General features: G+C 46.0%; 1 protein-coding gene and 1 pseudogene across 1 annotated transcript in view; both read right to left on the reverse strand.

Moving 5' to 3' along the window:
• Positions 1-753: 753 nt before the first annotated feature.
• Positions 754-1,639, reverse strand: LOC112828140 (PRELI domain containing protein 3B pseudogene; annotated as a pseudogene).
• The window catches only part of NINL (ninein like), a 173,700-nt gene continuing 147,076 nt past the window's right edge, over positions 754-27,377 (reverse strand). The window contains exons 20-24 of the mRNA XM_073889644.1: positions 19,471-19,629; positions 18,675-18,788; positions 14,124-14,333; positions 12,209-12,322; positions 754-8,838 (exon numbers count right to left, since the gene is read on the reverse strand). Coding sequence (XP_073745745.1) covers positions 8,647-8,838; positions 12,209-12,322; positions 14,124-14,333; positions 18,675-18,788; positions 19,471-19,629 — 789 coding nt within the window. The 3' untranslated portion in view covers positions 754-8,646. The remainder of the gene's footprint in view (positions 8,839-12,208; positions 12,323-14,123; positions 14,334-18,674; positions 18,789-19,470; positions 19,630-27,377) is intronic.

Genomic DNA, 27,377 nt, shown 5'->3' on the forward strand with positions numbered 1-27,377 from the left:
ATAGCAGAACAAGTTATTTTATACAAATTAATATGTCTTTTAAAACTATGTAATTTCTCCTTTTATTTATTTATTTATTTGGAGGGAGGGGAGGAGCAGAAGGAGAGGTAGGGAGAGATAATCTTAAGCAGGCTCCACGCCCAGCGAGGAGGCTGATGTGGGGCTCAAACTCTCGACCCTTGGATCCTGACCTGAACTGAAATCAAGAGTCAGACACTTAACTGACTGAACGAGCCAGGTGCCCCTGTAATTTCTCCTTTTAAAGAGCATTCCCTCAGGGGCTCCTGGCTGGCTCAGTCGGAAGGGCATGTAACTCTTGATCTCAGGGTTTTGAGTTGGAGCCCCACAGTGGGTATAGAAGTTAAACTGAAATAAAACTTAAAAAAAAAATAAAGAGCATTCCCTCATACAAGTTTGTGAGGTTTACCACAGCAGGGTCATTGTATGTGTTCAGGTGGCTCTGCTTTGTAAGAATTCCAATGCATGACAAGTTTTAAAATTCTACCTTAAAGGAGATTATTATGCCAATATGATTTCCAAGCACTTTTCAAAAATTATCTAATTTTTGCATAAATACTGGAATCCTCAAAATTAGGTGGTCATTTCAAACACTACTACTTTCAGATGGTCCCTTTTATTTAGAAACCCTGTACCTCTTTGGTTTCATGAAAAGTCATATAGCTTTTCTTCAGCTTATTTAAAAAGAAACTCTGCCTAAAATATAGTTGTTTTTTTAAAGATTTATTTATTTCAGAGAGAGAGCCAGTGAGTGTGGGGGAGGGGAGGGGCAGAGAGAGAATCCCAAGCAGACACCCCACTGAGTGGGAGCCCAACGGGGAGCTCAATCCCACAACCCTGAGATCATGACCTGAGCCAAAATCAAGAGTCAGACACTTAACTGACTGAGCTACCCAGGTGCCCCGCAACATTTAGTTTTTGTATTAACCATTCCATTGCTTCTCAGCCCAGTATTATTAGCAGTCAAAGATACTGTACTTGCCATCAGTCCTTCAAGGTAACTGCTTAGACTGACTCCTTTCACAATAATTATGTCTTCTTGAGTCAAAATGGTGTTTTCTGTGTCCTGAGGATGTGGTTTGTATGTGAGTTTCAACTACTGAAACCGTATTTGTAAATAAAAGATTAGTAGATTCAAGTTCCATTGTTTTCTCTGTAGGATCAAGTACAGAATGTTCTTGCACCTGTGTTTTAGTTCTTGCTGCATCCAGTAAGAGATTTCACAAAGGAAGGCAGTCCTGTCTGTGCTGAGAAGTGTACTGCTGTGCAACTTTCCAGGGGGATCTATAAGTCTATCCAATAAATCAACTCCAACCACACTTGGAGGGTTTGGGTATTTCTGCATTGCAGCTGTGGTAACAGTTTCCCATGGGTGGTCAAAGATGCTCTCTGAAGTCCAGATCTTCATGGTGCTGGCAGCCAGCCTGATGTCTATGCAGCGCTGGGGGAAAAGGTGGCCAAAAAATGACTTGACCCCACCCCGTCCCCAGCCGCCCTGCTGCCATTTGAATTTTTTAAATAATTTCTTGCTGCATAGTGAGAAGGTAGGTCTCTGCATCTTGTGTTGTTTCTGGTGGTGTGTCTTGGGCAAGCCCAGAAGCTGGGTTTCTGGGATACACATTTCCAAATCACATGGGCAGGTGGAAATGATAGTCTGTCCAGATTTTCAGCGTATGTAGTGTTTAATGACAGTAATTTATCATCTGGCTGTTTGGGAAGGCAGAAAGGAAGAATACTGGATTTTGCCCATTTCCAATAGCAATTGATCTGGCTCTTGCCTGCCTGTGAGCTTGTGGGGTACAAGCCAGTATCACCACTTGGGAGAGGGGACTAGAAACTGGGGCTAGAACAGAAACTTTGTGCAGTTTCCCCCCAGATTCACACTGACTGAAAAGACACATGAAGCTGGTCAGCGAAGTGGAGGGCACCCTGTGTTGTCTGATGAACTCTGAATGGTACGGGCTAGAGAGGCACAGAGCGCTCTTGCCTGGTGGGCAGTGGCTTTTCCCCACCAGTCCCCTCCACGACCGCTACAGTAATCCGTAAGAAGCATTCAAATTTAAAAGTCCAGATAAGCCCACGACCTGGCACATACTAAATGTGCAGTTTCATTTTACATAAGGGAAATGTTTCTGGCCAACATTATATTCAAGAAATCAGTTTTCTATAAGAAAAACTTCACTTGGGATGTGCATCTGTATGTTTTCATACCTACTTTGGTCTGTAGGCTGCCCTTTACAGATTATTTTCATTATTGGAAAAAATTTCTCGATAGTTTTTGTAGCCAGATCAGATTTTCATCTAAATCTCTGCAGATAAACAATAAGGACAATTTCCCTAGCGAATGGGATGGATGATGTTGATACTTTTAACTGTGGGTCTGTAGTCACCTACCTTGTTCTACGCCCAGAGCACACGAAAGCATGCAGCTGGGTGAGGACTGCAGTCCACGTGAGTCCCCTGTGAGGATGAGCGGCTGTGAAGGTTGTTGCTGTGTTGCCAGCCCACCAGCATTCCCAAACTTACATTATACGATACACTTTTGTATTTAATTTCCCAAATAAAATAATAAGTATAGTCCTTATTTGAGATGAATAGCTGGAAATCTGAGATTTTGGATGTTGTATTGACTTATACTGATTGCCTATTTAGAATTGTGGTTAGAATTTTAAACATGTTTTTTCTTATGATGGTAATACATATGCAGTTAGAAAAAAATGTAGGAAGTAAAGGTAAGTGCCCCCTTCCCACCACCCAGTGTGCTCACTGCTAACTGATCACACACAAAATCCAATCCCATTTCTAAGTGGTTTCCCAGTTATTGTCTAGATTTTGTTCCTAATGTGAATGCAGTCTTTTTTCTATTATATTTCCTAACTAGCTTTGGCTGATACATGTAAAGAGCTGCAAATCATGACGACTTGGCCACATTCTAATATTTATATAACCTCATTGTTTCATTTTGATTTTGCTGACCATGTGAACACACACAGAAAAGGTGTGTGTCTGCAAGCCAAGGGGAGAGTCCTTAAAAAAACAAGAACAACCTGAGTTCCAGCCTCCAGGATTGCAAGAAGATACGTTTCTGTTCCAGCAACCCAGTCTGTGATTTTGTTATGGCAGCCCTAGCAAACTAATACAGGGTGTTAAATACTTTTTCTTAAAAATCTAGTTCCCTGTTGATGGACACTAAATTGTTTCCAGCCTTTTGCTACTACAGACAAAGCTAATGTGAGAAAGCTGGTATATATATCATTTTATACATAATGCAGCTTTATAAGTAGGATAATTACAACTTTTATTGCTCTTGTCAAAATACATAGGAATTATAATAATTTGCATTACCATCAGAAATGAATGATAGTAACTATGCCCTCCCCCCCTCCATCCTTGCTAATAGTGTGTTGTTTCCAGTTTTTGGCTATTAACAAAAAAAAATATGCCAGGACATTTGCATACAAGTCTTTAACGGACATATATTTTCTTTTGGGCAAATGACTAGAAGTTATTTTTTAAAGATTTTTTTAAAATTTGAGAGAGAGCACGAGCAGAGGCAAGGGACAGAGTGAGAGGGAGAAGCAGACTCCCCACAGGGAGTTCAATGTGGGGCTTGATCCCAGGACACCCAGATCATGACCTGGGCTGGAGGCAGACACTTAACCAACTGAGCCACCCAGGCATCCCTATATATGTTTAACTTTTTAAGAAACTGCTAAACTGTCTTCCAAGGTGGTTGTGCATTTTTAATTCACACCAGCAACGTATGAGCTCCTGTTCCTCCACATCTTAGCTAACACTTGGTATTCGTCTTTTTAATTTTAGCCATTCTACTAGTGTGTCATGTGTAATGCCATCTTGTTGAGGTTTTAATTTGCATTTCCCTAATGACTAATGATGTTGACTATCTTTACATGTGATTATTTGGAATCTATCTTTGGTGAATTTTCCAAAAATGTGTCCTTTAAAAAAAAAATCTGTGTTGTTTTCTTACAGTTTTGAGAGTTCTTTATATATTCTGGATATAAGTCCTTTATGAGATGTACGCTTTGCAAATATTATTTCCCAGTTTCTGGCTTGTCTTTTCATTTTTCTTAACAGTATATTTTGAAGAGCAAACATTTTAGTTTTGATAAAAATCTGATGTATTCATTTGTTCTTTTATGCTTTTGGTGTCATATCTAAAAAATCTTGTCCCAGCCCAAGGTAACAAGGATTTTTCCTTTATCTAGAAGTATTATAGTTTTAGGCTTACCCTTAGGTCTAGGATCCATTTTGAGTTAATTCTCGTATGTGGTACAAGGTATGGACCCAAGGTTACTCTGGGCGGAGGAAGGAGGAAGCATGTGGCCATCCTCTTCTAGCACCACTTGTTGAAAAGGCTATCCTTTCTCCACTGTAAACAACAAAATGTATATGTGTGGGCTTATTTCTGGACTCTGTTCTGTTCTAATGATCTGTTTTTCTATATTGACACCAATACCCATGCTATTTTTATGTAGTGTATGTAACTTTTATAATAATTCCTCAAATAGTGTTAATGGTCCAAATTTCTTCTTTTTCGTATTTGTCTTAGGCATGCAAAGTCTTTTGCTTTTCATATGAAATCTAGGATGTTTCTGCCAAAATCAAACCTATTGTAATTAAGACTGCACTGGATCTGTGTATCAGTTTGGGGAGAATTGACATCTTAACAATATTGAAGATATTCTGGCCCATAAACAAAGTTCATCCTCCCATTTATAAATAAATAAAATCTTAAAAAAAAAAAAAGTTTCAGGGGCCCCTGGGTGGCTCAGTCGGTTAAGCATCTGCCTTTGGCTCAGGTCCTGGGATTGAGCCATGCACTGGGCTCTCTGCTCAGCAGGGAGTCTGCTTCTCCCTCTTCCTCTGTGCTCTTTCCCTCTCTCACTCTCTCAAATAAATAAATAAAATCCTTTAAAAAAATTGTCTACATCTATGGTCATGTTTTCGGTGAATAGAGTTTTACTCCTTCGTTTCTAACCTGGATGCCTTGTCTTTCTCTTTCTTGCCTGACTGCACTGGTTAGAACCTCCAGGAGAGTACTAGATAAAAGTGGTCAAAAGTCCGCATCTTGTGTCTGATCTTAGGAGGAAAGCATTCCGTCTTTTATATTAACTATAACTTCAGCTGAGTTTTTTGTAGATGCCCATTATCAGGTTAAGGAAACCCCCTTCTATTCCTAGTTCCCTGTGAGTTTCTATCAGGAACGGATGTTGGGTTTTGTCATATCCCCTTTATGCATCTAATTGAGATGATCATGTTTTTTTTTTCTTTTAATTTGTTAATATGGTGAATTTCAGTGGCTGATTTTCCAATGTTAAACCAACTGTGCACTCCTAATTGGTCATGATGCACTGATACTTTTTTGTTGGATTTGATTTGCTAAAATATTGAGAATTTTTGCATCTGTGTTCATGATGGATATTGGTTTGTAGTATTCTTGTTATGTCGGAAGACCATGTAACCCTGTCAGAGAAAGAGTTGGGAAATACTACCTCCTCAGTTTTTTGAAAGAGTGTACAGACTTCATATTATTTCCTTCTTAAATGTTCAGTAGAATTCATGTTTAAAACATCTGGGCCTGGAATTTCTTTGTGGGAAGGTTCAATTTCTTTTATAGAGCTGTTTCTTCCTCCAGGATAAGCTTTGGTATTTTCTGTCCTCTGCATTTTGTCTAAGTTGTTGAAGTTATTGTCATAATGTTCATAATATTGCCTTATGATTTTGTAGATTCTGCAGTGATGTCACCTCTCTGATTCCTAATATTGGTAAAAATTTTTTTCTCCTTTATCCCAATCATTCTGGCTAGAGGTTTATCAACTTTATCAATGTTATCAAAGAACCAACTTTTGGTTTCATTGGCCTTTTTTTTTTTCCTGTTTTCTATTGCAGGAGTCAACAAACTTTTTCTGTGTTTTAGACTTTGTGGGCCACAGTTTCTGATGCTGAGCGCAAAAGGAGGTGTAGTTTGCTGTGCCAATCAAACTATTTACAAAACAGGCCCCAGGGCTAGGCTTAATTCCTTGCATGAGGGTTCCTGTTCTATTCCTTGACTTCTACTGTGATCTTCATTTTTTCCTTTCTTCTACTTACTCTGGGTTTCATTTGCTCTTCTTTTTCTAGTTATTTAAGGTGGAAGCTCAGGTCATCGATTTGAGACCTTTTTTCTAATACAGGAATTTAGTGCTATGAATCTTCCCCAAAGTAATGCTTTAGCTCCACCCCAAAATTTGGCATACTGTATTTTCATTTTCATTCAATTCAAAATATTTTCTAATTTCTCCTCTGATGGTGCTTGGGTTATTTAACAGTGTATTATTGCCAAATTTTGGGGATTTCCCAAATAATCATTCTGGTCTTGATTCCTAATTTAATTCCTTTGTGGTCAGAGAATATACTTTGTATGACTTAAATACTTTTGATTTTTTTGCAGCTTTTTTCAAGTTCCCAGAATACGGTCTTTTTCTTTTTAAAGATTCTATTTACTTGACAGAGAGAGACACAGCGAGAGAGGGAACACAAGCAGGGGGAGGGGGAGACGGAGAAACAGGACTTCCGCCAAGCAGGGAGCCCGATGTGGGGCTCGATCCCAGGACCCCGAAATCACGACCCAAGCCGAAGGCAGACACTCAATGACCGAGCCACCCAGGCGCCCTTTTTTTTTTTTTTTTTGAAGATTTTATTTGACAGAGACACAGCGAGAGAGGGAACACAAGCAGGGGGAGTGGGAGAGGGAGAAGCAGGCTTTCCACTGAGCAGGGAGCCCAATGTGGGGCTTGATCCCAGGATGCTGGAATCATGACCTGAGCCGAGGGCAGACGCTGAACAACCGAGCCACCCAGGCATCCCGAATATGGTCTATCTTGGTAAATGTTCAGGTGCACTTCAGCTGTTGTTGGGTTCTATAAATGTCAGTTGTTTGATAGTGTTGTTCAGGACTACTAGATCCAATCTCCTTGTTACTCTAGTCCCAGCCAGAAGCCCACAGTGAATGAAGAAGTGTGCCCTTTGATGAGTTTTGACAAACGTATACAACCATGTAACCTAAACTTTATTGAGACCGTTTTAATAACTAGTAGAACTAGTTCGCAGTCATTGCTCTTCTTTTTTCAATTTTCTCTATTATTCGCTTATCTGGCTGTACATGTAAACTTTAGACCTGTCTGACTCTGGGACAAGGGGTCAATGGGGCAGGGAATACCCACTTGTATTTTTATTGGGGCTATATTACATTAATCAGTTAACTGAGAAGAACCAACTTTATGCTGTTGAATCTTCCTATCCAAGAACTGATCTTTCCATCTATTCCAGTCTTTTTTTTAGGTGACTCCATGCTCAACATGGGGCTTGAACTCACAACCCCTAAATCAAGAGTTGTATGCTTTACTGACTGAGCCAGCCAGGCACCCCTATTCCAGTCTTTTGTGCCTTTCCATAGTGCTTTAAGGTTGTTCTTATGCAAGCACATATAGTAAATGTACAGACAGAAGGGGACAGAGCACAGCAACTTCAGGGTAGTGGCTGCCTGCAGGAAGGGGAAGGAGGTTGAGAGCAACAGAGCAGGGTCTACACCTCTATCTAATACTTCTAATTGATGGGCACAGGAGTGTTTCTTATTAAACTATTTTTCTATTTGTTTGAAATATTTAATTAAAAAAAGTTAAACTTAGGGGCGCCTGGGTGGCTCAGTCGGTTAAGCGTCTGCCTTCAGCTCAGATCATGGTCCCGGGGTCCTGGGATTGAGCCCTGTGTTGGGCTCCCTGCTCAGTGGGCAGCTTGTGTCACCCTCTCCCTCTGCTGCTCCCCCTGCTTGTGCTCTCTCTGTCAAATAAATAAAATCTTTAAAAAAAAAAGTTAAACCTAGAAGTTAAAACAATTTTAACAGAAAAGAGTTTTTGTAAATACAGTGACTCTTCATAGTACAGTAGTTTATTCTCATAAACCAAATGACCATACCTATATATATTTTGGATATAAAACTATAGTTCTTTTTTCTTTACATTTAATACAATTTCCAGTGTGATGACATTTCATTGAGGAAAAGATTGCATTCGCAATAAATACTATCATCCCTGAGTCCACAGACTTAAAATAAGCCCTCCCCAAACATCTTCCTGTGGAGCAGGGCTGACAGGCACAGCGAGTAGTCTTTCTAGAACGTCTGTGTAGCCACACTGAGAATGCTAATGATCCGAACCCAAAGCAGTAACAGTGAAAGGGTGAAACTGTCCAGAGCACTTATTTTTCATTTTACTCTCTGCAGCCAAGGTCAAAAGTACAACACTGAAATTGATTTTACCATTTTCTTTTAGTCTTTCTTCGCTGAAAGCTGCCATAATCTGTTTCACCCATTGGTAGCAAAACTGGGAATTTTACCTAGAGAAATTACCCAGGACCACTAATAAAAATGTCATCTTTTCCAGCATGTCTATTTTCTGAGCATCTGGCACAACAGATATTTTTAAATGTGTGTGAGGTGAACAAAGAAGAATCAGAAACCTCCTATGCCCGGGGCATGGCCAATGAACCCTAGAAAATTATGGCACCACGGTGGCTTAATTTTAAAAGATGTTCTTTTGAAATGAATTCCAGGAAAACAAGCAGCCTTCACACAGAGAGGGAAGCTGAAGCGATCTTACTGATGAGTCTGTTGAGAGCTCTAACTTTTTCTTCCAAGATGCGATTTTTCTTCTCTGCACCTCGTAGCTTCTCTTCGGTGACCTGAAGTGCCTTCGTCAGGTGAGCATTTTCCACATAAAACTCCTTGAGCAGCAAATCGGACTTTGTGTTCTTTTCAAACTAGAGAGGAAAGAGAACCACACTTTCCTGTGACTTTTTTTGAAAATTTTTATTGTTATGTTAATCACCATACATTACATCATTAGTTTTGGATGCAGTGTTCCATGATTCATTGTTTGTGCATAACACCCAATGCTCCACGCAGAACGTGCCCAATTCCTGTGACTCTTGTGCAGAAATGCTGCATCACAGCTTGGCCCTCCCACCCTTTCATGTGTTCAGACCACAGATTTGGGGCTCTTACGCATCTGAGACAAACCCTGGGTGGAATGACGATTTTTCTTACCCTGGCATGAAAGAGGAAATTGAGAATCTGATGAATTATGTGGTAGAGAAAATTGAAGTCAAGTTTGTGAGAGTAGATTTTACCATGAAATGAAGATATAAAAAGACTACAATCACCAACCTCAACAAGGACGATCTAGCATAATGTAAAACATGTCATTCTGGTTCATTTCTGTGTGCTCTGCTGACCCACCGTGTCACCCAGGACTTACCTCAGCCCTGCGTCCACCCTCAAAGCACTGGGTGCATGGGCTGTGTCACCACACACCCCAGCCACAGCAGTGGGGACACAAGGCCACTCTAGCTACAAAGGCACAGGGGGCCTGGCCTTGGGCTTCGAAAGTCAAAACTGCATTCACTCACTGAACAAGTAGTGCCAGGACCTCGCAAGGGCCCTGCTCTCAGGAGTGCGTACTCTGATGGAAGCAGGCAGGCCAGAAACAAACATGTAGTGTGGAGGCATGACAAGTGCTAAGAGAAAACTGTGAAACCAAACCCAAGTCCGCCTGCCCGATGCACAGCGAAAATAATCCCTGAGCATGGAGTGCGTGGCGAGGAAAGGAGAGAGACGGGAGGGCAAGACTCAAATCTGTCTCCCCCAAGGAGTCAGACATGTTTACAGGCAAACAAAAAAGGTCAGGGTGAAAAGTTACAGCTGCATTTGGCCGTCCTATTAACTCTCTGGTTACTGGTTTCACTGGGAGGGGACAGACAGCTGAGGAGGGAGTTCGTACTTTTGTTGGGGTGAACAGGGAAGGCTTCTCTGTTGACACATGAACAGAGATCTGAATAAGGCAGGGAAAGAGTGCTGAGGCTGTTCGGGCGTGCATTCCAGGCAAAGAGAGAAGCAGGTGCACAGGCCCGGAGGCTGACCAGGCTAGGGGGTGGCAGGAATGGCCAGAGGCCTGTGGCTGGGGGGCACGGCAGTGGGAGGCCCACTGAGAGGAGGTTAGAGCTGTCACACTGACTGCACAGGCACTGAGGGGAGGGGGCTAGAGCCCGCAGAGCCTTGGAGGCCCCTAGAGGATCTCTGCCTTGTACTCTGCGGGCTGTGGCAGGCTTGGAGGGGTGAGGGGCCAGCACCTCAGTCATGCTGGGAAAGCGCTGCTGCCATTCCCGTGCTGAGAACAGAGCACAGGAGGAAACAAGGACACTGCAGCGCTCAGAGGATGAAGGTGGGAGTGCTGGCAGGTGGGGCGAGAAGGGGCTGAGCTGACAGGCTCACTGGGGACACAGTGGGGGCATCCATCACAACCCCCAAAATCGACCTGAGCCAGTGGCATGGGGGAACACAAGGGAGGGCAGGTGAGAGTGTGCAGACAATCCTTCACAGGTACTTCTGTAAAGAGGAGCAGAGGCAGGGCCAGGGCTCCCTAAGCTTTGGGTTCGGGGGCTGAGGGTCCCTGAGAAGGGAGGGGCTGGGCACGGTGGTACATGCGCAGACACAGGCGGCTGGTTCACTTGGCCAGAGCACAAGCTAGTTCGGCGTGGGGGGGCGGCGTGGGACTATGGACGGGACCTCACAAGGACAGGGGTGCAGGAGCCACAGGATTTCACCAGGACTGAGGATTTGCCAGACAAGAGGAAGCAAACTGAGGGTGCCTGCAAGAAAATGACTGTAAGGTGAGGGGCAGAGGTCACTGAGAGTCTGTGACACTTGGCCAGGGACACAGCTAGGGAGTCCATGAATGGCAGCGAGGAAGCTGCAAGGCCAGGAAGATGGCCAAGGAGGGGGTTGTGTCTCCCCCCAGGACTTCCTACTTCCCAGGGAACAAGAGGTGGTGCAAATGTTTCATCCCATTTGGGCTTAGTTCAGGCACCCTCTAAACATACGTGATTAGTGTAATAAAAATATTTCTACAGATTCTCACAATTTCTTCCAGCTCTGAATAGAACTCTTCTAAGACTAGCTGGTGTTTGGCTAAGCCTTTTCTCTGTATCTCCTGCCTGTTTCCAGCCTTGTTCCCCTCCACCCCCCCCCCAGCACCCTCTGTGCTGGCTGCTCCGTTGCCCATTCTTACCAGTGGACTGTGCTGGCTGAACTGGACTGTAAGCTTTCATCAATCACAACAGCTCTAGCCTTCTTTTTTTGGTCTTTGCTCCCTATAGCAGCCCAAATTTTTCCTTTCTCCCCCAGAGTGATTTATTTAAAAATATATAGATCATATCATGCTCTTGCTTAAAATCCTCTGGTGGCTTCTAACTGCAACTAAAATAAAAGAAAACTCCTGACTTTGAGGGAGTCCTGCCTACCCATCAGCTACAATAGCCTCCCTGGAGGCCTGCTGACGTGCTGCACTTGGTCCCGTCTAAGGACACTGGCCTGCACTGCAACTCTGCCTGGATGCCCCTCCTTGTCGGGGTTCTGGCATGTCCCCCGGCACACATGGAGACATGAGGGTGCCTACACTGCGTAGCAAAGTCCCACCCAATGAGCACTTATCCCTTCCAAAAAGCCAACCTGGCCTCAGCTCGGGGGCACAGCCACACCCTCCATGGCGGTCGTTGGTGTCTGCCCCACCATGTCTGAAGAGAGTGATCCCCAACCATCCCCACCACTTCCCATCCACCACCATCTCTTCTTCTTCAGAGCGAGCATTTCTCACAACCTGAAGTCATTTCTCTTGTTATGGTCTGTCTCCACCTCCAGAATGTAAGGCCCATGAGGGCCCATCTCAAGGTCTTCCCAGAACAATGAATGCCGGGACACATGACAGGTGCTCAGTAAATACCTGCCCAATGACTGAACAAATGAATGAATGTCCTGAGATTATGTGAACACCTCTCAAATGTACCTTAAAACAATTCCCAAAACAAACACAATGTACACAAATATAATTTAGGGTACATATTTAACAAAATCAGTTTTTCTATTGATTGCTTTTAACCGTTCATCTTCTGAAAAAAATCTGTATATTCAGATTCTCAAAGTTTAGATGAAGCCCCAGGTTCAGTAGTTCCAAACGAACATGGGGCTCTCTCCGTGTTCTATGAGGACAGACTCACCCTGGGATAGTTACTTGAATACCACAGAAGGAAAAAGTTCAGAAAGTACATGTGGCAATGACAGACGCCCGTCACTGACCTGCTCTTTCAGCTCGGCCACTTTTTCTTGTAGGAGCGTTTCCACATTCTTCAGAACCATTCCCACCTCTTCTACCTGCTCTTTGGTGTCTTTAAGCTCTTTTTCATGTTCTTCCTGCCACAAAAGGTTATGGGCCAATAGTTTACATTTCAAAAAGAATCGTTATCAGGCTTACTTACTTCAGAATGGAAATTAGCTAAAATGTACAAATCTGGGAGTGACTGGAGATAACCCTTCATCTGCAGAGAGAAACAAAGAATGTTCTACCACAAGCCAAAAGCTGACACCACTCTTTGTAGTTCAAGGAGAATTAGTGGCCTGCTTTCCTGAGAATTTAATCATAAATGACTCCAAAGTGTGTTTCCCCAAATGTGTTACTGAATATTTCTAAAGGACTTCTGATTAAATTTCTTTGTGTTGTCAGTATTCTATCATGGCTGAGCTTATCTCCTGCTTAACATTTTTGCACAAGGCTGAAAGATTATTCTTCTATAGAATTTATGCTTCACAAACACTGAATCTTACACCTTTCGAGTCTTGCTCTAATTTCTTCCTCATGGAGCACCCCGACCCCGTGACCTCGGGCTCCTACCTCCACACCCTCTCCCACCCAAGGTTTCCTCATGAACTGCACTGTGACATTTCAGGAGGGAGTTTTCTCAGCCTTTTAAACACTGACATAGGGTGCACACAGGCCAGACTATTCGAGCACGTCAGAAGTGCTAACTGGCGGTTGCCTTACACTAATGCTCTGAGGTGGGGACCACTGGCCTCCGACGTTTACAGACGAGGAAACTGAAGCAAAGAGAGGTTAAGTAGCTGGCCAAGCTCACTCAGCTGGGAGGTGGTGGAGCCTGAATCCCAACCTCTGCAGCCACAGTGTCCTGCTCCCCTTTAAGGCAGCGGCTCTGTTTCTAGGTCTCCAGATGCCTAGTGCAGTGCCTGGCGCACAGCCAGGGCCCCCACATGTGTGCCACTCCGCCCTGGCCTCTTGTCCCACCACCCTCCTCCTGCCTCCCTCTCATCCTCCTTAAACATGCCAAGTACATACCCACCTCAGGGCCTTGGCACATGTTGCTCCTGCTACCTCTCAAGCACTCTCCCCAGGTAAGTGGAAGCCTTGCTCCCTCAACTCCTTTGAGTCTTGGCTCAAGTAACACATTGGGGAGACCTTCTCTGGCCTCCTATTTTAACTGCAAAGCATCCCGCTCCATAGCACTCATCAACTCCCCACCACCTGACATGCTATCCTCATGACTCAGGTTTTCATTTGTCTCCCCCCACCCTACCACTAGAATGTAGGCTCCAGGAGGGCACAGGTTTTTGCCGTGTGTGTTCATTTCTATATCTCCGACACCTAGATCCGTGTGCACCCAATAAATGACTTCTGCAGTCCTTGTGTGCCTGTGGGTAGGTTTTTTTCATTCTGCAAAATGATTTAAGATTCTTTTTAAATCAGATGCATCATTTGGAAACTGGCCTTGTTCATGTAAAAATCCAGTTTCCAGCTTTCCTTTGAAATCAGGAGAACTCCCACAGGGCTCCACGGGTGGGACCGTTGCCCCCAGCTTCACTCATGGCCTCAGCATCACCGCATTTCTGGCCCTGGGCACAGCTCGAGCATGTGGTCATGTGGCCTACCACAGAGCCTCGCAGCCCCCGTTGGCTGGAGAGACCTTTCGGGTCAGCTGGCTCATCACTCCCTGAGTGGGTGGGTGCCACCCCCCCGACCCCGATCCATCTTTGGCAGACGACAGAGTCCCGCACTGTTCAGAGTGAAAATTGGGATCCTGGGGCTGCTGTACGACCAGACCACTAGGAGCTGGGACGGCAGTTTTCGGCTGCGTGACCAGTGATGCAACCTCACCACTGCCATCATCATCAGCAGGGTCTCAAGGCCCTTGTCCCCACTCACCCACTGTGTTTCTAGCCGCCGCCCTTTCTCCTCCTGGAGAAGGCACTCCTCGCGGACCCGCCGAGCCACCTGCCGTTCCTCTTCCAGCAGCTGCTGCAGCCTGTCCACAAGGTCCCGAGGCACCAGCCACTGCATCCGCTCCTGCAGGCGATGAACCTCCTCGGAGTGCTGGGACTGTGTCAGCCTCAGCCCCAGGCTGGCTCTATGCAGCTGCCCCAGGAGAGAAGGCCATGCCAGGCCTGGTGTGACTGCTGAGCGCTACGGGGTCATTACCAGACACACAAGACTCCGTGCCTACAGACAGCCTACAACTGGAAGCGCACACAAGGCATCCAGCCTCCTCTGGTCCCTGCATCTGCAGCTAAAGGCAGGGCTCATGAAGAACCCATTCATTTGAATTCTGACAGCCAAATTCCTGTGTGGCCAGAGCTTCTGTACAGAGACAGTCAGGAAGACTCAGTTCTGTATCCTCAAAGTGGTTATCCTGAGCTTCCCACTGCAGCCAAGGGAGAATCGTGCTATATTCTGTCAGGTTTACCCTTCAGCAGGCTTCAGAGAGTCCAAGTAACTACTGCAACCCACGCAGGCCATGCGTGATTTTCCTCAAAGCAGAGAGCTCACACTCCTGAGACAGCTGAGGCCAGAGCCACAGAAGGCAACGGAGCACACGATGAAGGCCAAAGGGACCCTGCCAGCGAGTGCAGAAACACCCCAGCACCCCGCTCCCCAACCACAGAGGATGGCAAGATTTCACTGGAGTTGTGCAGGACCATTATTATTGAACTGTGCGTAACGTGGCCAATCCTTTTATTAAACACCATTTAAATCACTCTGATTCTGGAGGCTTCACCTAGAATACCCAGAATTTCCTTGGCACTCTAACTGGCCATGTCAGCCCTCACACACCTCTGAGGCCCCACAGATGGGGAGAGGGAAGTGGCTCCGTCAAGGGTCACACTTAGGGCAAGTCTGAGGTGGGGTCAGAGAGATGGGGAGGGTGCCAGCTATGGCAACTCAAGAGCAAGAGCGAGGTTGCAGGCCTCAGGTCACTGTGTCCCCGTCTCTGATGGGCCGTCTCGGGGGGCCACGTCATCACTGTAACGTGTGGCTATTCTTAGGACAGGGTATTATCCTAGAGAAACACACCCACAGTTTCCAGAACAGCTACCATGCTCTTTTGAGAGAGTGCAATATAATGATTTATAAAATCAGATGACCAAAATACATTTCTCAGAGATACCTGATCCTGAAAATGCTTCAGAGGCAGAGAGTTGAAATAGGTGTCTTGTTATTAATGAAGGTGATTTTTGGACAGCACCCGAGGTGGAGGGGGGCAGGGAGCTGGCTGCCAGGAGGGCCAACCACGGGCTTAAGGGTTGAAATTTTTAGTCCCACCCCCACCTCCCTAGAGGGAAGAGGGGCTGGAGGTTGAAAGAGCCAATGGCCAATGACTGGGTCAATCACAACTGTGTAATGAAGCCTCCAGAAAAACCCAAGAGGACAGGCATCTGGTCCCTCTTCTGGAGATCTTCCATGCTTGGGGAATCAGAACACTTCCATGTGCCACCAGGCAGGGCCCAGGCTCCATGAGGACAGATGTTTGGGACCTTACCCTACGTATCCTCTTCCTCTGGCTATTGATTTGTTTCCTTTATTATATCCTTTAATGAACTGGTAAGTGTTAGTGTCTCCCTGAGTTCTGTGACCACGCTAGCAAATTAGTCAAACCTCAGGAGGAGGTGGTTGAAACCTCCAATCTGTAGCTGGCTGGTCAGAAGCACAGCTGGCTGGGCCTGGGGATGGCCTCTGAGGTGGGGCTGGGGGTGGGCAGTCTTGTAGGACTAAACCTGTCACCTGTGGGGTCTGATGCTGTCTCCAGGCGTAGGGTCATAACAGAACTGAATTCTCAGACACCCTGCTGGTGTCTGATAATTGTGTGCTGTGTCTGGGGAGCCCCCTACATGATGTTGGAATCAGGTCTGGGAACCCTGAGAGAGAGGAACAGAGAGGGGAGAACGAGTTCAAAAACACACCCCTACACATGTAGCCTCCTCCTGACTTTCATGCTTCAGACAGTGATCCTGCAAACACCCAAGCCGGAAGCTGAGCCCCAGACCAGGCCCTAGTGACACCATGTCAGAGTGCCCACCCATCCCAAAGGTGCTCCTGCTCTCTACCAGCATTCCCCAACGCCCTGATGCCGCTCTTTCTTAAAACACTCTGTCCCCATGCCCCTCGCTGCCACCCACTACAGCCACCCCTCTGCTCTGAACCCTGGGGCTGGGTACAAGCTCCCACGTGAAGGCCGCTGTCTGGCCCAGCGTGAGGTCCCTGTGTCTGTGGCCCTGCCCTGCGGCTCTCTGTGCAAGGCAAGCAGCTGGTAACACCCCCCGCCCCTCCCCCCGCTGACTGCCTCCTGAGCCCCCTCATCTCCCTCCTCATGGAAGCGAGACTCCAGCTGGAGCCCGGACCAGCTCTGGAGACCCCACCTCCACTATCACCTAACAAGGAGAAGATGTCTCCAGAGAGCACTGGGGCCGCCACATCCAGGAAATGAGGGTGGCTGTGTTCTGGGACCTGGAGCATGGCAGTGAGCTGCCTAGGCCATCAGCTCTGCCCACCTGTGCTCGTAGGCTCTCTTCCTGCCCCTTGAGGAATGGGGGCTCTGCCCTCTTTGTGTTGAGAGGTGAGGACTGTGTCCTCCCCCATGGAGGGGTGGGCTCTGTGCCCTTCCCCTGAACACAGGCCGGATCAATAGAATGTGGGGAATAATGTTCTGGAACGCCATAGCACAGTCCTGAGGAGCCTGGCAGCTGTGTGTGCTCCTCTGAAGGCGCCTGGTTGCCTCTCCTATCAGAGCTTTGCTGCTGCTACTGCGCTCAGAGAACCCCATGCCACCGAGAGGCCAGGTGTGGGGGCTCCAGTTGACAGCATCCCGGGCCCCCAGGTACCCGCCAACCCCACGTCCCAGCCCTGCGAGCCGAGGGCTCTCACACAGCTGATCCAGCTGTGCCTTCAGATGACGCCCGCCCCAACCCCACTGCACTGCAACGCCCCCCGAGACATCAAGTGAAAAGAGCCTAGGTGCGCTAGCGAGCCCACAGACTGTGATGAATGGTAAACAGTGCTAAAGCTGCCAAGTTTGGGGGTGGCACCAAGCCAAGATTCCCAGGGGCGTGCGATGTGTGCAGCATTCTGCTCCCCCACACCCCACTCTGAGCTGCGCAAAGTCCTCTGCCAGGCCCTCTAGATGCACCCCCCAAGCTGCTCCACCTCTAGGCCCTCCTCCTCAGAACCACCCCCAAGTGTGCCAGTGACAACCCTGGCCCCTCCATTGGGGCTCCACGCCACCCTTACCACGGCCTCCCCTTACTTCCCTCACGGGAACTTTCACTGTGGTTTTGGGGGTCCTTTTCTGAACCACGAAGAAGGGGAAACCAGCTCATATCACAGAGGGACTGCTTAAGTAAGGGATCTTCTGCCTGTGAGACTGGCTGCCTCCTAGCCTCCAAGGGCTCAAAACTGGCAAGGCAACTTCTCAAGGTTTCTTTCAGACTTAAAGAAAGACAGAGAAGAGATCCCCCAAATGCTCAGAAGGACCTCTGGGACAGTGCTTGTTTGCCTTGGGAAGGTGAGAGCCCACATGAGCCCCCAAAAGCATGTCTTAAGGCCCTGGGTATGTTGGAGGGCATAGCAAGTCCAGCTGTAGAGCCAGGGCCAGTTGGGGAGCCCGTAAAGAGGCTCAGTGAGGGAGGTATGCAGGTGCCACACTCAAGGGAGGATGGTCCCACGGCCCCTCTTTTCTTCCTGCAGCCCCCAGTCTCCTAAGTGCACCCTGCATCTAAGTCCACACTGGGCCCTCAGGCACCTCCTGTAGTCACACACCTGTCATTCTCCCTCCTGCTCCCCCAGGAAGAACCAGCTCTCCCTCTCTTGTGTCCCTGCACCTCACGCTGTCAGGGCACCCCAAGGTCCTTGCTTGGCCCGTCCTGCTCACATTTACTTGTCCGAGACTGCTAGCTCTCCACCTTCCTATCTCTGCACCTTGAGAACCTGGCGCACTGGATAAATGCTGGAGCAGGAGAGAAGGTGGGAGGAAGGAGCTCAATACCCACACGTGCGTGCAACTTCAGGGCTTCTGTGCACACATCAGCCCAAGTGAGTGTCAGACAGGGTCACCAAGCTTGCCAACTGCTGGGACTACTCCGCCCTGTGTCCTTGGATATGACACCACCCCCTATCTCAGAAGCCACCTGTCACTCTCCTTTGCTCTTCTGTTTTGCAGATGCCACACCCAAAAGCACTGCTTACCAGCCTCCTTCCCTTGTGCATAAACCGAAACACAGCTCGGCCCACAGATGGCTCAACCAATCCTGGACAAGGCTCGACTTCAGTCCTGGACTGTAAGCGACCAACCAGCTATGTAACCTCAGGCCAGGCTAATAACTTCTGTGGGCCAGACCAGTCCTGGCCAGGCTCTGTCATCAGTGCTAAACCATGTTGACTTTCTTCCTGGCTGAGACCCAGCCACTGGCCATTATGCACACCTACCTGGTCTTGACTTTCTTCGAGGGTCTCTCTCACCTGTGACTGTGACAGTCTTAGGCTCTGACATTCCTGATTTTTGTGTTCGAGTTCAAGTTCAAGTTTTTGGATGTGCTCACTCTGTTTTTAAAAAAATCAATTTCACAAGTATAAGAAATATCTCAGCATTGATATGTTTCATGCAGAAACTTCAGAAATGTACAGAAAAGCAAAGATTATGAAATTTAAATCACCCATCATCCCAGCAGCTGAGGACCACACCTGACACTGTGATCTCAGCCCTTCCTCCAAACGTGCATTTCTAGCGGTAAGATAAGCACAGCTTCATACCCTATGCTTTCCTCATTCTATCTTGAGCATTTCCCCACGACATTAAATATTATTTGAAACATGATTTTTAATGGCTATACCATAATTTGCTTATTCATTCAATATTATTGATGATTCAAGCTGATTTGAATTGTTTTGCTATTATAAATACCACAGCAATGAAAATACTTCAGCTAAGTCTTTCCAGGATGATCAGATAAAATTCCCATAAGCAAAATTCTAGTCAGAGCACACCGACATTCTTGAGGTACTTAATGTATATTTTGCCCAAATGTCCTCCTGAGAGGTCTACCAATTTACTCTCCTAGCATCAGGACTTAATTCCTTTCTGCTATGTTTTCTCATATTGAGGATTTGCAAAAGCTGCTGAAGTCAGACAAATTTTCCAAGGCATGTACTTACTAAGTCTCTTTACCTGAGGGATGAGTCTGCCTCCAGGCATTTTTAAGGCTGTTCCTGATGTTCTACTCACCTGCAACCCCTCCCTCTGCCCCACCTCCTCCAGTCTCCGTGTTAACAGCTGAATGGTGAAGCAGTTCTTCTCATTCTGGGCCTGGTGGATAGAGGCCTCTTCTCCAAGCTGAAGGATCTTGTGATTGAGCTGGGACACTTCATCCTTGCATTTCTGACTCTGGAGCAAAATGGATTAAAATACAGATGACAAAGTTATTTTTTTAAAACCAGCAGCTCAATTCAGATCATTCCAGTGGCTCCCGACCAGGGACGATTTTGTTCCCTGAGGAACATGGGGCAATGTCTGGAGACAAAGCTCCTTATCACAGCTGGGAGGGGATGGCTACTGGCATCTCGTGGGGGAGGTGCTCAGCGTCCTCCAGGGCAGGACTGATACGGCCCCTGACGGCCACAGTGCCACAGAGGAGAAAGCCCGCTCCACTCCCTGGAACAGAGGAGACACATCTGGACCATCAGGGGTGGTCACATGAGGAACATACAAACCACTGCTCTGAAAACCTTCCACGTTGTTCTCATTTCTTTCATGGTTATTTCCAATTATTACTTGAAGCAATCTGAAGGAAAATACCCAATTAAACTTGAAGTATATGAAGCTCATCAAAGTCTCCTCTGATCTCTGTCATTGAACACACAGACATAGCTTTCAGCAGGGCGAGGCGGTGATTAAACTGCGTATTCTGCTTTTTCTCAGTACCCGCTGGCCAGCAGGCGGCGCATGCTCAACAGATGCCGGCCGGGGGTGGGGGCGGGGCGCAAGCGAAGGCGCCACGAACTGAAACAGCAACGAGAACGTTGCTCCTACCGTCTCTCACCGTGCAAATGCCAGTTACGTTCAACTCTTTGTCGTGCATATCTTCATAGACACCGCACTGCTGCTTGTTTGCTTTTCCCCACAGCCGTCCGTCCATTCTCGAGGCCAAGCATCGGCAGCCCCAGGTGTCTGCAGAGCGGCATCGCGGGAACGGCTTCCCGGCGCAGCTCTCCATGCACGCACGCCACTCCCCCGGGGCGGCGCTAACCACCACTGTGTTATTACGTTTCTGAGGACTTGAGAAGCAGATGATGGAACCCTGAAGTTGTTTCAATTTGGATTATTCATGCTTAGTGAGTCCACATGTTTTTCTTGTGATCACTGCTCCTTCTCCTCTGTAAAGAGATTGCCCCCTCGTCCTGTCCTTAAAATCTCAGTACTGAGGGTAAAGAGGTGTTTTCCAAGCATCATAAGCTCATGGCCATTATGTCTGGTATGGAACTCTCTTGTGTTTATTAAATTTCACTGTGAAAATTAAAATTGTTTTTCACTATTGATACACACTCATCTTGTTCTCTGGAGGACAGCCTTGATTTTATGAACAGCCAGAAATGGAATCTTCATTCAGTTAATTTTCTTCTGTTTACCTTTAATATTTAGTCTTTCTTTGGAAATAATTTCAAACCTCTACAACACAGGCAAGGCTACAACAGAGAACACCTATGCACCCGTCACCCAGGCTCACCGGCTGGCAGCATCCCCCGTGTGCTTTGTGGCGGATGCTTTCTGCAGGTACATGCATGCACGCATGTACACACAACACACACACACACACACACGAGGCCCTGCACTAGGTGTTTCCTAAAGAGGTATATGTGTTTTCACATACTGTCATGCAGGTCTGGCTTCAGGACATGAATCACACCACCTGCATCCCAGTTTTGTCAACTGGCCCATTATGCCCCTTCCTCCCCTCAGGCAGTGCCTTTACCAGGCAGGCTGTTTTAGCCTCCCTGAATTTGGGATATTTTTGTGGGCTTTGTCTTGTGTGATACCGAAAATTTTGACGGATACAGTCCCTCCGTGCCTCTCCCCTTTAACACTTCCTCACTCGGGGCTTGCTGGAATGCTCCCTGTGACAAGGCTCACGTGTGCCCCACAGGGCACCCTCCTGGGAGCATGGGGCACCCTCTGCCTCCCCATGTCTGTGTCCATCACCTCCTTAATTCTAACTTACACTCATCTGGGTTTTATTGCAGAAGACAACAAGATGCTAGCAGTCATCTCCTGGTCACATTTTAAAACAAATGGATGTCTGTGCTACATGGGCTTACTGTGAATCTGATCAGGCCTTTAGGCCTAGTTTCCAATTTATAGGAAGTATAAGGAACAGAGAAGCAGACTGAACGACACTATCAGATTCAGAATGTGGGACGGCCTACAGGTCTCTTCAAAGAGACAGCCTTGTGGGGGTGAATCAGGTGTTCCAGGTTAAAAAGACTAAACACATCGAGGCAGGCTGACCATATTTTCCATACACGGCCTCAACGTCCTCTCCTGCCCCACATCCCCTTCTGCAGTGGACACTCCCCACCCAGAGGAGCCTGTGTCCGTCCCTGTGCCTTGTGGGGGTCTGGGTGAGGATGATATGCTCCTGAGGTCAGAAGCCTTGTGCCTGCCCTGTGGTCCTCCTGGTGCCCCCTTGTGACACTCCCTAAAGGAGCCGAGCCCCACAGAGAGGAGCCACATGTGATTCCAGCCCTGGCCTCTGGGTCACCCCAGCTGTCCAGTCTTCCCAGCCCCCATGATGGAAGCAGAGGCGGCGGGGGGCATCTGTCCCGTGCCCTGTCTGAAGCCCTGACCCACGGTTCTGCGAGTGTAATCAAGGAGCTTTTTTCTGCCACGAGAATAGCATTGACAGTTCAATGCATCACCCTCAAATGAATCCTAATTCCAAAAAATTTACCACAGAAGACATTTTTGAATAATTAGAGAAATGTAAATATGGTCGGAATATTGGATAGTGTTAGATGATTACGATTAGGTTTCTCAGGTGTTACAGTAGGACTGTGGTTAGGCAGAAGTTGCCTGTGAACTATTTAGAAGCAGAGTCTCACGGTATCTGTCACTTACTTTCAGATGGCTTGAAAACACACACACATATACACACAGTACACAGAGATACAAAGACCGGTATAAACAAAAACTATACTTACGGTACTTCATGGTATTGTTAACAATACTATCAAATTAAGATTGTAGTATGGGGCTGATCAGTGCACATTATGTCAACTTTTCTGTGTGTTTAAAGCTTTTTATACTAAAAAGCAGAGGGAAAGAAAATAAATGGATACCTAGAATCCATTTACAAGCATGTCCTAGAAATAAGCCCGAAAGGGGACGGGAGGCCCAGGAAAGCCCTAGATGGGTCGTTTCACAGGAAGTTGGTCTGCAGGCAAATGCAGTCTGAACTTCTCATCCTAAATCAACCCAGCAATTGCTCTCCTGATGGAGAAGGCCTAAGCAAGGCCACCACACACTCACCATGGACACAAACACCCAGAGCTGGGAGCCCAGACAAGCCACCTTCTCACCAGTGGTCTGAGGCAGTTCCCACGGCAGAGCCACTCAGTGGCCACATGTGGGCAGAGGCGGCACTGGGAGAGAAGAGCTGTGGGACTGACCTCAGGAACGGCACAGGTTTGAGAAGCCACGCGTGGCAACTCCTCCCCTCCCCTGCCCCGAGAACTAATGAGTGAGTTCAGCAAGGTGGGGGGACTGGCAGTTGAAAACCCATTTTATTTCTGTGTCCTAACAGTGAACATACAGAAACCCAAATTAAAAAAATAATACTAGGGCGCCTGGGAGCTCAGTTGGTTAAGCGACTGCCTTCGGCTCAGGTCATGATCCTGGAGTCCCGGGATCGAGTCCCACATCGGGCTCCCTGCTCAGCGGGGAGTCTGCTTCTCCCTCTGACCCTCTCCCCTCTCATGCTCTCTATCTCATTCTCTCTCTCAAATAAATAAATAAAAAATCTTAAAAAAAAAATAATACTGGACTGACATGTAAAAAGCTCCATCTCCCCAATAAGAAAAAGGCTGGGTAAACTGAAATCAACAACTCCTCTTTGAAACCTTAGAGAATTGTGGTCAAAGGGCAAACCAACACCCTGAAAACTGGAGAGACAGGCTAAGGATTCAGAGTTTACCAGGAGCAGAGGTTGGAGCCTGAAACTGGAAGGGAAATGGGCACCATAAGGATGAACACTGGAGGCTGTGTCTGGCTGGCTTGAGAGTTAACATGGTCTCAGAGGAGCCCCCAATTTTCCTGAGACATACCAGGTTCCTGCCCTTAACATCAGAGAAAATCCCCTCAAGCTTCCAGCAAGTGGGGGTAAAGTAATTGCTATGAACTGAACTGTGTCCCCTCCAGATTCCTATGCTGAAGCCCTCAACCCCCAATGTGACTGTATTTGGAGATAAGGCTTTCAGGAGGTAATTAAGGTAAAATGAGTTTATATGGGTAGGGTGCTAATCTGACAGGACTATGATCTTTTAAGAAGAAGTAGAGCACTATCTCTCCCTCTGTGTGGCCCTGTGGAGGAAAGGCCGTGTGAGGACCTAGTTAGAAGGCAGCTGTCTGCAAGTCAGGAAGAGGGCTCTCACCAGGAACCAAGGCAGCCAGTCCCTCATCCTGAACTCTGGCCTCCAGAACTACAAGACAATAAATTTCTGTGAAGTCTCTCAGCTTACTGCACTTTGTTACGGCAGCTGAAGCCATTCTGAAGGACACTCAGAGCTTTCTGTTCCCCTCCTGCCCTCAAGAGAAATTACTATACTGGAGCTTAACCAACCCCAGCCCCTCCAGCCTTTCTGTCTTAGCACACACCACGGATCAGAGTGGCTAAAGTATGAGTGACAACACCAAATGCTGGCCAGGATGTGAGGAAACTGGATCAAGCATAGATCGCTGGTGGGAATGTAAACTATTACAGCCACTCTGGATACCAGTCAGGCAGTCTTACAAAACTAAACATGTAACTACCATACAACTCAGTATTTGCACCCTTGGGCATTTATCCCGGTGAAATGAAAACTTATGTTCATTAAACAAAACAAAAAAACAAAAACAAAAAAACCTGCATAGGAATGTTCAGAGCAGCTTTATTTGTGACAGGCCAAAACTGGAATCAGCCCAGCCGTCCTTTAAAAGGTGAGTGATAAAACAAACTGTGGGACATCATCACCCAGAACAACATTCAGTAATAAAAAGAAGCTAACTACTGTTCAGGCAATGCTTAGATGAATCTCCAGGCAAGTATGATGTGTGAGAAAAGTCAATCCCAAAGGGTACACTCCCTATGAATTTTTTAATATAACATTTTGAAATGACAGTTTTAGAAATTAAGGACAGATGAGTGGATGTCAGGGGTCAGGGGCTGGGGTGGGTAGGCAAGAGGGGTGTAAGTGTGGTTATAAAAGAACAGCATGAAGGATCCTTAGGAGTTGGAACTATTTAGTATCTCTCTCTTTTTTTTAAGATTTTATTTATTTATTTTTAAGATTTTTTTTATTTATTTATTTGACACAGAGAGAGAGAGAGCACAAGCAGGGTGAGCAGCAGGCAGAGGGAGAGGGAGAAGCAGGCTGTCCGCTGAGCAGGGAGCCCGATGCGGGACTCGATCCCAGGACCCTGGGATCATGACCTGAGCCAAAGGCAGCCACTTAACGGACTAAGCCACCCAGGCGCCCCTAAGATTTTATTTATTTATTTATTTATTTGAGAGAGAGAGAGAGAGAGAGAGAGCACAAGCAGGGGCAGAAGGAGAGTGAAAGCAGACTCCCCACTGAGCAGGGAGCCTGACATGGAGCTTGATCCCAGGACCCCAGGATCATGACCTGAGCCGAAGGCAGATGCTTACCTGACTGAGCCACTCAGGCGCCCCAGAACTGCTCAGTATCTTGACTGTGGTGGTGGATGCATGAATCCACACACCTATGAAATTGTATAGAACTCAATACACATATATCACACACACAGACACATATACACACATACACACAGACCTACATGTAGACGCACACACACATGCACATACACACACACATACACACATGCACACACATACACAAATGAGTACACAAGTAAAACTGGGGAAATCTAAGTAAGACCCATGGATTGTATCAACATTAATAGCTTGGTTATATTTGTTATAGGCTGATTTCTGTCCACCCAAAAGTCATTCTCAAACTCCCAATACCTCAGAATGTGACTGTATTTAGAGAAAGAGTCTTTAAATAGGTGATTAACATAAAATGAGGTCCTACAAGTGGGCCCTAACCTAATATGATAGTGTCCTATTAAAAAGAGATTAGAACACAGACATGTAAGAGAGAAGGCCATGTGAGGACACAGGAGAAGATGGCCATCTGCCAGAGAGGCTTCATGAAATTAACTTGCTGACCCTTGACCTTGGACCTCTAACCTCAAGAATTACAAGGAAATAAATTTCTGTTGTGTAAGCCACTCAATCTGTGGCATTTTATTATGGCAGCCCTAGTGAGCTAATACAGATATTACACTATAGTTTTATGAAGTGTTACCACTGGGGGATCCAAAACCCTTGGGATACAGCAATAGCAGTCCTAAGAGGGAAGTTTATAGCAATACAGGCTTACCTCAGGAAACAAGACAAATCTCAAAGACCCCTAACCTCATACCTAAAGGAGCTAGAAAAAGGACAAACAAAATCCAAAACCAGTAGAAGGAAGGAACTAATAAAGATTAGAACAAAAATAAATGATATGGAAACTAAACAAACAAACAAAAAAAAAAAGACCAATGAAACCAGGAGCTGGTTCTTTGAAAAATTAATAAAATTGATAAACTCCTGGTAGGCTTATCAAAAGAAGAGAAAAGACCCAAATAAATAAAATCACAAATGAGAGAGGAGAAATAACAACCAACACCATAGAAATACAAACAATATAAGAGAATACTATGAAAAACTCTATGCCAACAAACTGGACAGCTCAGAAAAAATGGATAAACTCTTAGAAACATATAAACTACCAAAACTGAAAGAGGAAGAAACAGAAAATTTGAACAGACTGATAACCAGCAAATAAGTTAAATTAGTAATCAAAAATCTCCTAACAAACAGAAGTCCAGGACCAGATGGCTTCATAGGAAAATTCCACCAAAAATATAAATTAGAGTTAATACCCATTCTTCTCAAACTATTCCAAAAAGTAAAAAAGGAAAGAAAACTTCCAAATTCATTCTATGAGGCCCATATTACCCTGATAGCAAAACCAGATAAAGACACCACCAAAAAAGAGAACTACAGGCCTGTTTCTCTGATGAACACAGATGCAAAAATCCTCGACAAATACTAGCAAACTGAATCCAACAATAGCAAAAATAATTCATCACAATCAAATGGGATTTATTCCTGGGTTGCAAGGTTGTTCAAAATTTGCAAATCAATGTAACACATCACATTAATAAAAGAAAGTATAAGAACCATATGATCATTTCAATAGATGCAGAAAAAGCATTTGACAAAGTACAACATCCATTCATGATTAAAAACCCTCAACAAAGTAGGTTTAGAGGAAACATAATAAAGGCCATAGATGAAAAAGCCAAAGTTAGCATCATCCTCAATGAGGGAAAAGCTCTCAGTTTTTCTCAGGTCAGAAACAAGACAGGGATATCCACTCTCACCACTGTTATTCAACACAGTACTGGCAGTCCTGGCCATAGCAATCACACAAGAAAAAGAAATAAAAAGCATCTAAATTGGCAAGGAAGAGGTAAAACTTTCCCTGTTTACAGATGACATGATATTGTATATAGAAAACCTGAAAGACTCCACCAAAAAACTGCTAGAACTGATAAATGAATTCAGGAAAGTTGCAGGATACAAAATCAACATACAGAAATCTGTTGCATTTAGATACATCAATTATGAGGGAGGAGAAAGAGACCTTAAGGAATCAATCCCATTTATAATTATACCAAAAACAATAAGATACCTAGGAATAAACCTAACCAACATAGTGAAAGACCTGTACTCTGAAAACTATAAAATACTGATGAAAAAAATTGAAGATGACACAAAGAAATGGAAAGACATTCCATGTTCATGG

This window comes from Callorhinus ursinus, unplaced genomic scaffold (assembly GCF_003265705.2).
Source record: "Callorhinus ursinus isolate GAN/ISIS: 27379988/994484 unplaced genomic scaffold, GSC_fseal_2.0 scaffold111, whole genome shotgun sequence".
Taxonomy (NCBI): domain Eukaryota; kingdom Metazoa; phylum Chordata; class Mammalia; order Carnivora; family Otariidae; genus Callorhinus; species Callorhinus ursinus.